The 14,258-nt window shown below is 31.1% G+C and overlaps 1 protein-coding gene and 1 long non-coding RNA gene across 2 annotated transcripts; one reads left to right on the top strand and one right to left on the bottom strand.

Moving 5' to 3' along the window:
* The first annotated feature begins 4,295 nt into the window (after nucleotides 1-4,295).
* LOC125853446 (uncharacterized) lies at nucleotides 4,296-9,061 on the top strand. The gene is made up of 2 exons (XR_007445167.1): nucleotides 4,296-4,552; nucleotides 8,023-9,061. It is a non-coding gene; the product is annotated as an uncharacterized LOC125853446 (long non-coding RNA).
* A 315-nt stretch (nucleotides 9,062-9,376) lies between these two features.
* LOC125853429 (uncharacterized) lies at nucleotides 9,377-13,671 on the bottom strand. The gene is made up of 6 exons (XM_049533115.1): nucleotides 13,482-13,671; nucleotides 12,531-12,727; nucleotides 10,953-11,033; nucleotides 10,590-10,826; nucleotides 10,289-10,366; nucleotides 9,377-9,830 (listed from the first exon to the last, which is right to left on the bottom strand). The coding sequence occupies exons 1-6, from the start codon at nucleotides 13,594-13,596 to the stop codon at nucleotides 9,594-9,596; spliced, it is 945 nt and encodes a 314-aa protein (XP_049389072.1). The 5' UTR covers nucleotides 13,597-13,671; the 3' UTR covers nucleotides 9,377-9,593.
* Nucleotides 13,672-14,258: the final 587 nt, after the last annotated feature.

The raw sequence follows: 14,258 nt of genomic DNA, 5'->3' as shown, positions 1-14,258 counted from the left end.
TATATTGAATATTCCTCATTTATATTAGTGTTATTTTACTACGTCTCGACTATTTCATTATATTTGTTATTGAATTATCATGATTGTCAGTTGAATTCTATTTGTCAAGACTTAAGGAGATAAGCATAAATTATCTTTTTCATTTATTATAATTTAATTAATTAAATTAAATAATTAATCTAAATAAGATCTCATGTAATCACTTAAAGTATGGTTAATCATCAAATATATAATATATATGTATAAACCAAATAAGAAACTATATATTAGAAAAATAATAAGTGAATCAAACAGTCCATTTAGGTAAAAGCATATATATTTAAATTCTTATATTTACAATTCATAATATGAAATTTATTGAATAATTAGATCATATCCCTATGTTATACATTATCATCTTGTATACCATCATATTTTTCTATGATCGATTTCTCTTTAAAATTGATTTTTCTTTTATAATAATATAAATAAATATATATATATATATATATATATATATATATATATATATATATAAATATTTTTATCTATAAAATTAATCATGGAATTTTAGTGGTGGATATTGTGTACAGGCAATGAAGCCATGTGGAAGCTGAAATCAATCAGCAATTATTAAAAAAATTATGGGAATTAAATCACTTTTGAACTTGAAGTTTGGCCATGCAAATTTTTCTGCTTAAAATATTTGCTTAGTTAACTTTTTCTTTAACTATTTTAAAAATGTTTCTTTTTCTTTTCTTTTTTTCTAAAAAAAAACATTAAAGTACTTTTCTAAGTTGAAAATTAATAGTAATAAAATACCTACCACCATATAAGTAGCGTAACCACATATAATAAAGGATAATTACTTATATATTTTTATCAAATATTTATATTATATGTATATGACAAATTACTCTTCTATATATGTATGTATATAATAAAAAAAAATTATTCAGTGAAATTTCATGAATTAGGATTTGGGAGACTGTAGTATACGCTAATCTTATAACTATCTTGTAGATATAGATTCTATTTATAAATTAGTCAAAAAACTATTTATACTTGCATATAAAATCTTGAATATTTTTAATAAATTCTTCATTTTACATTTCCTGATATTTTAGGTGTTTTATTTTTTTAGAAAAAAACAATTAACCAAGTACAAAAATTTCTGTGCATTTTTTTTTCAAACTTTTTTGTCAAAAAATTGTAGTACAAATTAATGTCATTAGCCTAGAGGAATTGATTTCTCCTATATAGTCATGGCCTATTTTTTTTGTATTTTTTTCAAATTTGTGAACCCCACATGATCTATTCTTTCTAACAAATTTAATACTTTAGTCAGAGGGACCATATGCCATGTCTGTGGTATTTAATGCTATATTTCAAATTAATTATTGGATCAATGATTTTTCAAAAATAATTTTTTATATTCATAAAAAAAAGATTTATGTATACACTATTGTATTCAAATTTCACTTATAAGCATTAGATCTGTTATTGTTATTATTATGGTTTCAAATTAACTATTCATTTGACTACACAATCAATGTGTTTTAAATTACTTTTTAAAACAGGAAAAAAATATAATGTTATTCTTAATATTGAATTCGAGGCTTAAAAGAAAAATAGTTTTTGCGCAACTAACATTTAAAATGAGATTTTTTTATGTGAATTTAAATTAATTGAATTCAAAATTAATACGAAACACTGATTGACAGTAAAGTAGAACACAACATACCAGTGTAATCTTTCAAGTGAATTTAAAAACAGGTGGTGTGTACATAATTTTTACCACAATACATATTCTGCTCGACAAAATAACAAGGGTGAAGAAAGCAATATCAAAAGCTACATAAAGCATGACAAAATATATCAAAAGGAAACAACCACTATAACAAAATAATACGATAAATAATATATAGAAAGAGCTCCAAGGAATAAAAACCTACAACAAGAGTGATATCATAACCATACAAGAAAAAACGTTGATTTTTTTTTAAGCTTAAATCATCAACAACGGTCTCTTAAAGTTATTTGCATAATTCGATAATTCCAAAATAGCATATTTAGGGGGTTTTGGGCGGGGGGGGGGGGGGGGGGGGGGNGGGGGGGGGTTGCCGTGTTGGAAGTGGGTCACCTTAGAGGAAGAAGAGTTTTGGGATACGATGGAATAGCAGAGGTAGGTAAGTTACAAGATATTTTTATTTTTTAAAATTTCTTTTACTTTATAATACAATTTAAAGTATTTTTCTGGATTCAAAAATACAAAATGTCATTATTTAATTTGTCAAATTGTCATGTTATCGTGAGTGTATTTTACACACTTCATACTTTTAGCTTATTATCAAAAAAATTTAAATGGTTCAAATTTAAAGGGGTAAAAGTGTTCAATAGGTACAAGTCTCGATTCAGGTGTCTAAGTGAATTATGCGGACAATTTTAAAAGATCGCCAATGACTTAAGCTTCTTTTTTTTATGACACATTACTAATATTTATTTGTCACGAATCGATAAAAATGTTAATATGTCCATATAAGCTTTGTGTGTATTTATTCTTATAAGTTAAAAAGGTGTTGATAAGGGTAACATACATAATTTAAAATTTTATGTAGAGATACGAACATAATTTTATTGAGATAGAGAAAAATCAAAGATAAAATAACAGTCAAATTGCAAATTTAACAAAATACCGTAAAAAGTATTTCAAGTTAGGATTAGAGTAGGAATAAAGAGGGTTAGATACAAAAAAAAATGTTGATAGAGGTTATATGTATAATTTTTAGATCTAAATTATAATAAAATATAATTATATTAAAAACTATATTAACAAAAGGTGAATATAATTTTAATAGTGAAATATAAAATTACTAAGTATCAGAACTAACATGCATTAAGCGTTTTGTATAAGGGTTAGGTTTGGAGGGGGAAAAGGTAGAATTTAAAGCGTAATCATAAAATTTAAGTTATAAATAAACATATAATCGGTAATTCTCTTATGATAAGATCAAATGTAATTTTAAAAATGTAATATAAAATTATTAAAAATATAACAACATACATGTAGTAGATATATTATATTAAAAGTTAAATTAGAGGATAAGGTTAAATCAAGGGAAAAGTTACAAGAACACCTCTAGACTATGACCGAAATTCTAGAAACACGCCTTAACTTAACTAATGTCCTATTACCCCCTGAATCCATTTTTTTTAAAAAAAAATTGTACACCTTTTGGCTTACGTGGCACACTCCGTAACTCCACGCAATTGAGACGCGTGAGAGATATTTAGATGCCACGTCAACACAAAAGGTGCACAAAATTACAAAAAAAAAATAGGTTCAACATGAGCATTGTTTCTATTGACATAATTCACTATCCACAATATTATCAATCATCATTCACTTCAACAACCTATCTGTGGTATAAAGCCTATTGAGAACTGCTAATTAAAGTATGAAAATCCATTTGTTGGTGTATTATACCACATATACAAAATATTACAGTTGAAAATAAAATGATAAAAAATGAATAAACAAATCTTTAGATTGAGGCGCGGATATCTCGCTCTCTTTAAGGAGATTCAAGCCCGATGAGACATAATCTACACCGATCCTGCAGTATAACTCTCGACTTGTCCACATAAGAACAACTTCCTTCAATATAGATACTCTCTTGTATATAGTGAATATAGTTGAAGACTTACAATATTTTCTTTGTCTCAACTCTCTCTTTCATTACTACACACTACAATATTATTTCACACTTCTCATCTTTTTGAGATACATCACAAAGAAAGAAACATCAATATTTATAAGTGCAGTAGTCTTCCATATAATAAATAGATAGAATGAGGGGTAGATTAATGTGATAGATGTTACACGAGTTACAAGAAACTAATGACCCTGAGAGTTACAAGAACAAATGGTCATATACAAGAATCAATAGTCATCTTCTACCATAATTTATACCACAATTATGTGATACTCTATTCAAAACGACCATATATTCCATAATAACTAGGGTATCAAATGACCAAATAGTGAAACAAATTATTTACATGCAATTCGATACACTAAACAATTATTACACCCAGAGTTAAAGAAAGGAATAACTATTATATGTAATTTTATCTAGATTATTTTTATGGCTCAAATTGATTTCACTAACAGATTATTTGAAAAAAAGAAATATATTCATCTATAAAAAATATCTAAAATCATTTAAATATAATATTTATTTTATTGAAATACGAGCCTTGACGTAACTGATAAATTAAAAACCTAACCTAGGAAATTTCACCTATAACGCTATAAAAGCTATTACTAGGGGGTCCTAGTTAGTGAGGTGGCGAATTCTACTTCAGCCGCCGTCATCGGTGTTCTCGCCGCCGGCGCCGGCATCTTAGCTACCCATTCCGCCGTCATCGATGTTTGTGCCAGTGGCGGTGGTTTCATCTATAGCCCTTTAGACCAAAAAAATACTGATTTTGAATTTTCGATGATACCCAGATGGAAGAAACATAGCTAAGAATGGTTTTTGTGGATCAGATCTGTATTCATCTAATGCTGGTATGAACTCTTTTACATTTTTCTAATTAACAAAGTTTTATTAGTTGTCGTGTTTTCTTTACTGTCGTTTTGATTGATTTGATGTACTTGAGCTTAGTTTGGACTGTCGTTTTTCCTTTTCATAACTATTTGATTTGATTTGGTGTACTTGAGCTTAGTTTGGAGGTACATGTAAGATTTGCGTATACTTTATACACATTGGATCCCTCTTGTGTGATTCTATTGGATATGTTGTTGTTGTTACCTGAGGCGGAATTGGGATTTTTAGTTCATGCATTTTGGACTATGAGTTTTTGTTTTGTTATTTGGTTCTTAATAAATTATTTATATATATGGAATGAATTTTTTTCAACACTAATAAGGAATTTGAACTAAAACTACTAGGTTTTGCCTATCCTTATTAGTGGCCGGGTTTTCTTCACAGGCGGTTTCCCTTTTTATAACTACTTGAGGTGAGTGTGGAAGTAGGGGTAAGGTCTGCGTAGACTTTGTACTCTTTAGACTCCATTTGTGTGAGTTCATTGGGTATGTGGTTGTTGTTGTTAGAGGAGGCGGAATCGGAATTCTTGTTAATGAGTTGTGTCCTAAATTTGTACCAACTCTTTGCATTTCTATTTCACAAAAAGTTCAATCTTTTTAGTTTAATTTGCTATACTTGTTAATGAGTTGTGTCCTAAATTTGTACAAAGTTTTTGCATTTTCTAATTCACAAAGTTTCAATATTTTCGATGGAGTTTGCGTTACTTGTTAATGAGTTGTGTCTTAAATTTGTACAAATCTCAGTAAGATTATAGCTTGAACAAATAAGAAATACATGAATTGGGAGTTAAATGATATATTTGAGTTCTTGAAAGTGTGAGTGTATGTTATTTTGTTTTTGTAACTCATTATAGTCGCAACTTTTTTTATGCTCGATACTCATTTTATCTGTATTATTTAAGACTTTTGAATTGCTATATGTTGTTGATCTTTGTACTTATCTGTGTCAAAATTCTTAATCTCTCCGATACTTTATTTTTGCACCTATGGCATATTTGGGAATTCTGTTGCACTGTTCTTTACTCTCCTACTTTGCCTACTACAACTTATACAATTGGAACTTGTGGTTTAATATTAAAACCTGCAAATTATAGAAGATTCATTACCATTTTCAAATTATTAATTGCTTTTTACTTCTTTCAAGCCATTGTTCTGCACAAACAACCCAAGATATGTTTAAACATCTCTCGAAAAGATGTCATTGCTTCCAAATGTTTGAAACATAATGTCTCAACATCATGAGTAAGAATGTTCGAAGAATTTATGTTTGAAACATTATGGAGATGTTTAATTATCTTGAGAGATGTTTTGGTTGTTTGTGAGAAACTTTTATTTCATCAAATTACATGATAAACTTTGTTTTGTGTCTCACACAACTAATGTAAGTTGTGTGAGGTTTCTTTTTGTTTCACAAAGCAGTGCGACCCAAATCTTCCTCTTTGGGTCCACCAACTTGTGAAATAAAAAGAAGTCTCACACAACTTGTGTTAATTTTGTGAGTCACGAAGTAAATTTCCAAATCTACTCTTCTTCATATATTTCTAACACATTTCGAAGTAGTAGAAAATTAAAAAAAAAAGACCAAGAAAGAAAATATTGTACTTGTAAGAAAATTAGGAAGAAGATAAGAGATGAAAAATTGAAATGATTTAAACGTGGTAGTGCAACTTTTGTAATATTAGGAGTTCTTATACATATCTACAAGTTTTTAGTAACTACAACCCAATCCAAACCTTTAATTATCACTAAGTTGGTTAAAGTGTCCTTTCAACATTCAAGACTTGAGGGAGCTTTGTGTAAATAAGAAAATTGAGACCTCCAAAATATGTGTTCTTAACACTAATTTGAGTCCTTTTTCTATTTAAAAAGGGCGAATAACAATTTTGGCCCCTATGTTGTATGTTTATTCCAATTTGGATCCTTGTGTAATTCAACTAAGCATAATTAACCTTCAAATAATATAAATATGCGATTTTAATCCTTCAAACCAATGAAAAAGTTAAAACTTAACGGAATCATTAAGTTTTTAACTTAAGTTAGTTTGAAGGATCATAATCACACATTTATATTAATTGAAGGCTAATTATGCTTAGTCGAATTATACAAGGACCAAAACTGGAATAAACATATAATATACGGACTAAAATTGCTATTTGCCCATTAAAAAATACCAACACATCTTTTTTGTCCTTTCGGCATTCAAGACTTAAGTGAGCTTTGTGTAAATAAGAAAATTGAGACCTCAAAAATATGTGTTCTTAACACTAATTTGAGTCCCTTTCCTATTGAAAAAGCGCAAATAGCAATTTTGGCCCCTATGTTGTAGGTTTATTCCAATTTTGATCCTTGGGTAATCCAACTAAGTATAATTAATCTTCAATTAATATAAACATGCAATTTTAATCCTTCAAACTAACTAAAAAGTTAAAACTTAATGGAATCATTAAAATTTTAACTTAAATTAGTTTGAAGAATCAGAATCGCATGTTTATATTAATTGAAGGCTAATTATGCTTAGTCGAATTATACAAGGACCAAAATTGGAATAAACTTATAATATAAGGACTAAAACTGCTATTTGCCCATTTAAAAAAGACCAACAAGTCTTTTTCAATTTAAGGACCCTAAAAACTATACTCCTTCTGAATCAATTTGTCTGTCCTACATTCCTTTTTAGTTTGGTTCAAAAAAAGTATCTCTTTCCTTTTTGACAATTATTTTGTTCCAACTTTCCACATGACATGTTTAAAACCACACAATTAAAAGGTATTTTTGGCATTTGATATATCTTTTTTATGACCATAAGATTCTAAAGTGTCACTTAAACTCTATGTCAAGTCAAAATTGGAAAAACAAATTGAAACAGAGTGAGTATGTTATATCAGGCAAGCAATGTTCCAGATTAAAGATAAGACTATATACTGAGATAGAAAGATTTTTAGAAGTCTGTTTGTGCCACTATTTCTATTGGGCTTTGTTACTATAAATGATATGATTTTGGTAGGGAACTGATAACAACCATTATAAGCTTAATAGACTAAGGGGTCGTTTGGCTGGGAATAAGTTATTCTAGGATAACTTATCCCATCACTATGCTATAAATGGTGGGATAAGTTATCCCAAACATGGCAACCAAACAAGATACAAAAAATTAATCTCATCACTATTTTCTTAGCCCATCACTATTTATTTTTATCCCTCACAACAAACGACCCCTAAAATTGTCGTTATTAATATTATCATTATTCCGTACTAGATAAGTTCAATCATTGTGTTATGTTCTCCAAAGTTTGTGTATATTCTTACAAATAATTTCTGAATTGGTACTTGACTAAATGTCATTGATCTCTGTTTTCCAGTGCTTTACTTGCCTTGCCTGTCACTTTCCATATTGGAGTGAAGCTTTTGATTTATTTGAAATTATTTATTAGGTCTTTTCCATATTAAGAATCTCGGAGCCAATCGATTGAATACTCCTGCAAGTGCCCAAAAAAGTATGACGTTGCTGAATGGAATCGAAAGATAAAAGCTTATTGCTCATTTGAAGGAATTGGCGCTATGCCTCTCCCTAAAACGTTTACCAGATTGTGCTGGCAGTAAGACATTATTTGTACGACCAGGGCATGTGTAAGACAAGCTGCTTTCTTAGATCACAATGATCAGTCTTCGGAAATTGATGATATAGTGGTTTGGAAGATGAGGCAAAAAAAGCTTATGAAGCAACCTAGTTGAATGTTCAAATCAATTGACCACTTTTATTTGGTAATACAACTATAGCCAAGACAATACTTCGTTATAAGTGCATAACTTTTCACTTTATTGTTTGAGCATTGTGTTGATTTCTCTAACTTATTTTTCTTTGAACAAAATTGTTTTTTCATCGCGAAATGCAACACCATGCTCAGAAGTTAGAGAGTGAAATGCTATGCATTTGTAATTATATATTTTCTTGGCTAGAGTTGTATTGCCAAGTCAAGTGTTTTGATTGATTTGAACCTTCGAGTGAGTTGCTTCATGATCTTCTTATGCCTTAGCTTCAGAACTTACCACTATATCATCAATTCTCGAAGAGTGTGGCCTACCTGAATGCTCAGACATTTATCCCTTGGAAGTTTATTGATATGGTTGGTCGTGTTGAATGATTTTAACCTGGAAATGAACGAGACGAGGAAACCACTTGGTGTTGTAAATCTCTAGTGTTGAGGCTTTATTTTTGCTAGTTCTTAAATATGTATATCTTAGTTTTGTAATTAATTTATGTGTGTTTAGTATATTTCTGTTGTTACCCCTTTGTAATCTTTTGGATTCAATGATGAAGTTGGTATGAAAATATTGTAGGATTTGTTGAAAAAGAGTGCCATTTGTGGATGGCTTTGAGAGTTTAACACCCCAACTATGAGATGTTGGTGTAATTCTCTTCTTTTTTATTTTACCTAAACTGTCATCATCTGTTGGTGTAATTAACTTCAAGGTGTGTTTAATACATAGACGGTGATGATTCAGCTAGAAAAAAAAGGAACAAGTGATAGTTAGGATATGAAACTCGCAAAAGAAGTGATAGTTACATGTTTTGACAATTAACTCATAAAAAAGCTATATAACTGAAGATTATTTTTTTGTTATGGACATTTACATTGAGGTACTTGCGCGATGATTGCTCCAAACAAAAATTCTTTCAATCATTGCGCAAGTACCTCAATGATTTTTTATCATGTATGAAAATGGGATCCTCAATAGCTAGAGGCAAAAGATTCATATGAGAAAGCATAAGCAAACGGGCATTTACTTTTGAGCCTTCAAGGATAAAGGTACATGAACAATCGTTTGAGCTACCCTTAGAAACTAATGGATATAAACAAAAAACAACCCATGATTAAGATACTAATCTGGATACTCTTATAATCTACATTCATAAGTTAGTGTTTGGTTATAGGGTGCAAAAATATATCCATTTTCATATACTTAGATGTACATGAGCACCAAAACTAGCAAACCAGATTTGTTAACCTGAACTCTTCAGACGGACAGAACGTCGAGTCAGCCTTGTACTTTGAGATGATTCAGGCTCAAGAGTATCAGAGTCGATAACTGCACGGGTCCTTGGCCTTTTTCTCATTGAGGGTTCACGAGGCTGCTGACTCTCAGGAGGAGCAGATGCATCCTCTTCTTCATCCAAAGCTTCTACTTTTGCAATGTTATAATGCCATCTTGTCCCACACCCAGGACAAACTTTTTCGGCCTGCAAATTATGGTTTCAACAAGAATTTAGTTCATCGATCGCCTGCATAGATGAGTGTTGATCATCAACTTTGCAGTGTTTTCCCTTTGAAATAACAGGATTGGTTGGATACTTGGATTAGCTCACTTTTATGTAGGTTAAATATATGTTCAATCATGCAGCTTTCTTGATTGCCTATACGTCGGGCAAATTTAGTTAATAGTATCTTTTATGTGTATATCCAGAATAATCTCATTTAAGAGGAGGGGGTTCACATTCTTCTGTTTCTAAGTCTAGGATTAAACTTGTATCATGGACACTAATAGGAATGCAACTATTATGGTAGAGGATTCAACATCAAAAGATTGGAAAACATATATATAATTCAATTCGTTGATGCTAAAAATAAAAGGGCAAGATTCAGTCATTGAGTGACAAATGGGAAATTTATGGAAAGTTACACTAGGAGAGAAGAAAACCTTGCTTTTGGAGAACTTCATTCTCAGACAGTACATATGGATACGAACATTACAGCCTTCATTTTTGCAAAGCTCAGCCTGGTCAAGTAATCATACCACCATCAATAGGATGATCTAGCAGACATATAGTTAATCATAGACACATAAACATCTTTCTGATGTTTGCAGTGACATTATCAAACCAAAGTACAGTATATAGGAAGACCATGTGAGTTAACAGCTAAAATGGCAATAAAAGTTATCCAATTTGAAAGGCAAAATTTGTGCTATAGTGAACATAGAGTTGAAGAGAAGAATAGACCTTCACAGCAGCTTCATTGCAAACTTCACATGCAGGAACCTCATTACTGCGAAACCAACTTCTGAGATCAAGGAATGAACGTACTCCTAGTCCTATCTTACCATCTGTCAGAGAAAGCCAGTGGTCCCTCGCAAGTTCCTCAAGGGTCCTCTCCTTTTGAGACATTGAAAAATTTCTAAACGCTGCAGGAATATGTGTTGAACTTCCCTGAGATTGGGATTCTGTTCCAGCTAGAAACTGTTGACCGAAGAATAGTAATTACAATTACAACTTTGATCTAACAACAAGCAAATTTACAAAGTTTATACAGATTTTTTAAATCCAGAACCACATCCACCATTTATCGTTAGGAAGTAAGAAAACCTGATTTTCGAGCCGCATGTTCAGTGCATCAATGGTCGATATAAATCCCTGAGCTGCCGCATCTTGAACAATTGCTTCAATCTGCACTTATACAGTGACCATATAAATCTCATTAAATAATTTATGTCAGTCGTATATTCATATTATTTTCTTTAAGAAACACTAACCAGTCTAAGTTAAAGACATAATTATAAGCAAATCATTAAAAGTAAACCTTAGTTATTGACTTATTGTGTACAGATACATTAGGCCCAACGGTTTCAGGATTTTTTTTATTCTCATTAGAAAATTCTATGAAACTGTTGGAATAAGAGTGGAATTAGAGAACCTCCAATTGTAGAGACCCCAAGTTACCTCAAAATATGCAATTTACTCAATAATTGATTGAAATGAGCCTGAATAGAGAAGAATGGACAGATGCATGGAAAATTCATATAGTAAATCCCAACTAGTTGAGGACCGAGACTTAGTCGATTAGAGAAAACATCAATTACTGAAGCCAACAAATTTCAGTTATTTGACCCTCCCCTTTACAACAGTAAGTGAGTTTAAATTCATCGTACAAAAGGAAAGCAAATAATTCGTTCTCCAAAAAAAAAAAAGGAAGCAAGATTAGAAAGAAGTAAACTAAGCCTACCAAATCTTTTCCCCTAACCACATTTTGAGCTAATATGAAGTAAATGATCAACCAACTTCAACTTTTGATTTCAAATGGGACTCCTGAATATTATTTTGTATATAACTAGATTGCATGAGTCAGCTCCAAAATACTCTAATTTAACTGAACTTAGTATTATGCTTTCTATTACTTGTGTTTTTTGCTTCGATTATTGTATTATTTGTGTTGCTACTGTTCTTTTCTCCATTATTTTCAGCATGGCTTATTCACTACTATATTTACTTTTCATACTTGATTTTGATATGCTTCACTTGAGCCGAGGATCTACCGGAAACAACCAATCTACCTCTACAAGGTAGGGGTAAGGTTGCGTACCCACCATCCTCCCCTGATCCCACTTGTGGGATTACACTAGGTATGTTGTTGTTGTTAGTACTATTCCTAGAAGATGGATGAGTTCATGTTTGTACTATAACTTGAACAAAAGGCTAGCATCAGCTGCTCTATTCCCATATCAAATTCATTACATAAGTTGCAAGTTTATAAACAATTCATTACTATGAAGCTTAAGCATGAAGTTCTATGTTTTAGAGGACTAATAACATGTAGATCTTCTTTCAAGCTCAGACTTGGAAAGGAAGAAAAGTAACAATTTTTGCTCCTTTCTGTGGAACTGCCAGCTAAAATTTGCAGCAAGCTCCCTTTTCCTATCATCTTTGAGCTGAGGTAAGGAGGTTAAAGAAAAGTAACATTCGGCAGTTTTGTTTTATATTCAATGCAACCTTATTAGCTCTTGTTCTCTATTCCATAGACTAATGAAGATTTTCATTTTACATCCTATTCCCTCTCACAAAGTAAGACAAAAATATGTAGATACTTCCTCATATGGACACAGGATTGCTATATAACAACTAAGGACATTCTCGACACAGTTCAAAAGAAAGGGAGGAAAAACTCACAATGCCTTTATAGAAAGCAATCTGGGGAACTGAAAATTTAGTTCCAAGTTTGGATGACTCATCCGAAACATTGTTGACAACACCATAATGCACATGTCCGTCATACTGGTTTCTACATGCCCGTAGCTCTAACTGAACAAAAGCAAGCTCTCCGTTTATCTTTCTCAGGTATTCATTGAATAGTGACTGATGATTACCTGGATTATAGACATAAATTAGTTTCAGAAACAAATATGTTTTCACACAGATACCAAACAAGATTTTATTTATTTATTTCAGTTTAAGTTTAACATGCTAATTAGAAAACTAAACAGATATGATGATACTTGTATCCAAAGAAAACAAACAAAAAATTCCAAATCAGAATCTTTAAACACTTGATTCCTGCCTTAAGAACCAAACCCGAAAAGGAAAATTAACTAAAACTCAAAAAGGATTTGCCCTTCCCCCAAAACACAGAGCAATTGGCCCTGTTGATTCACAAAAAAATACAATAAACGAATTTTCGAGAACAAACAATTTGTATCCAGTAAGCTAAAACTTTCAGCAATCAATCAATAGTTATAATTTCGTTCATACTAAGCCAGATTTACTCAACTCAACCCTTTTCCACAAGCCACAAGCAATAATTCCTCCTCCTTTTTTCGAGAATAGCCCATGAGATAGTTAAATCTTATGCTAGAAAACATATCAAAGTAAAAATCCAATACAAGGACGAAAATGACTAAACATGCAATTGGGTCCTTGAAATTGTTACAGTAACCCCCAAATATCTAAACAAAAACTCAGCAACAACACGAAGAATAAAACCAAAATTTCACAACTAAGTAAAAAATCCAATGCAAGGATGAGAATAAACTAAACTACCAATTGGGTACTTGAAACTAAACTCAAAATACCGAAAGCCGATCGAACTAAATAGCGAAAAAAATCGAAAAAAACAACAAAAACCTGGGGATTTGCCGGTGATTTTGGTGAATATAGATTGAAAATCCTTTTCTTTGAGAGGACCACGAGAGAGTAGAGCTTGAATTAGCGTATGGTGCCTCCATGAAAGCGTCGCCATTGAAATTCGAATTCGAATTTGCACTGAAGAAAGTGAAATTCTGAAAAACCCTTAAAATAAAGAAGGAAGATAATGGTGGCGGGAAAAAGAAACCTTCTTATATATGGACTTGGGCCTTATATAGGCTTTTTGGGCCACTTTCCGTGAGTTTTCGAAATTATCATTTGTGCTAGATTTTGATCCTCAAATACAAGTATATTATGTGTTTAGATATATTGAGTCAAAATTACGTATATTTTTTTCTTGATAATGTATTCAAGTAGATTCGTTTGTATATAAGATTATTAACTCTCGTGTTCGCCTCTCTCCCATATGTTATCTGTATTTTCAGAATGTATCTGACATCTCAGATACATGTATTTAGTGTGATCCACATGTATATGACTCTCGTTTGTATTCATTCTATCTCGCTTTGGCCTCTCGCGCTATGTTTCTTTATTTCACAGTGTATATGGTAGCAAAAAATACATATATCTAATATCTGACTTGAAATCTGATATGAAATTATTAATTAGTGAGAAAATATATAATTATTACAATTTCAAACTATATAAAGAATTGACAAATATGGTAGAAATGTTTGTGTAATTAGGTAGTTTTTCTTATTTGAGAGGTAAATTTCATAAATATACAATAAAGTAGTTTCATTCGCACCAAATATA

The sequence above is a fragment of the Solanum stenotomum genome, chromosome 1 (assembly GCF_019186545.1).
Source record: "Solanum stenotomum isolate F172 chromosome 1, ASM1918654v1, whole genome shotgun sequence".
NCBI lineage: Eukaryota > Viridiplantae > Streptophyta > Magnoliopsida > Solanales > Solanaceae > Solanum > Solanum stenotomum.
This window is presented reverse-complemented; position numbering and strand designations above follow the sequence as displayed.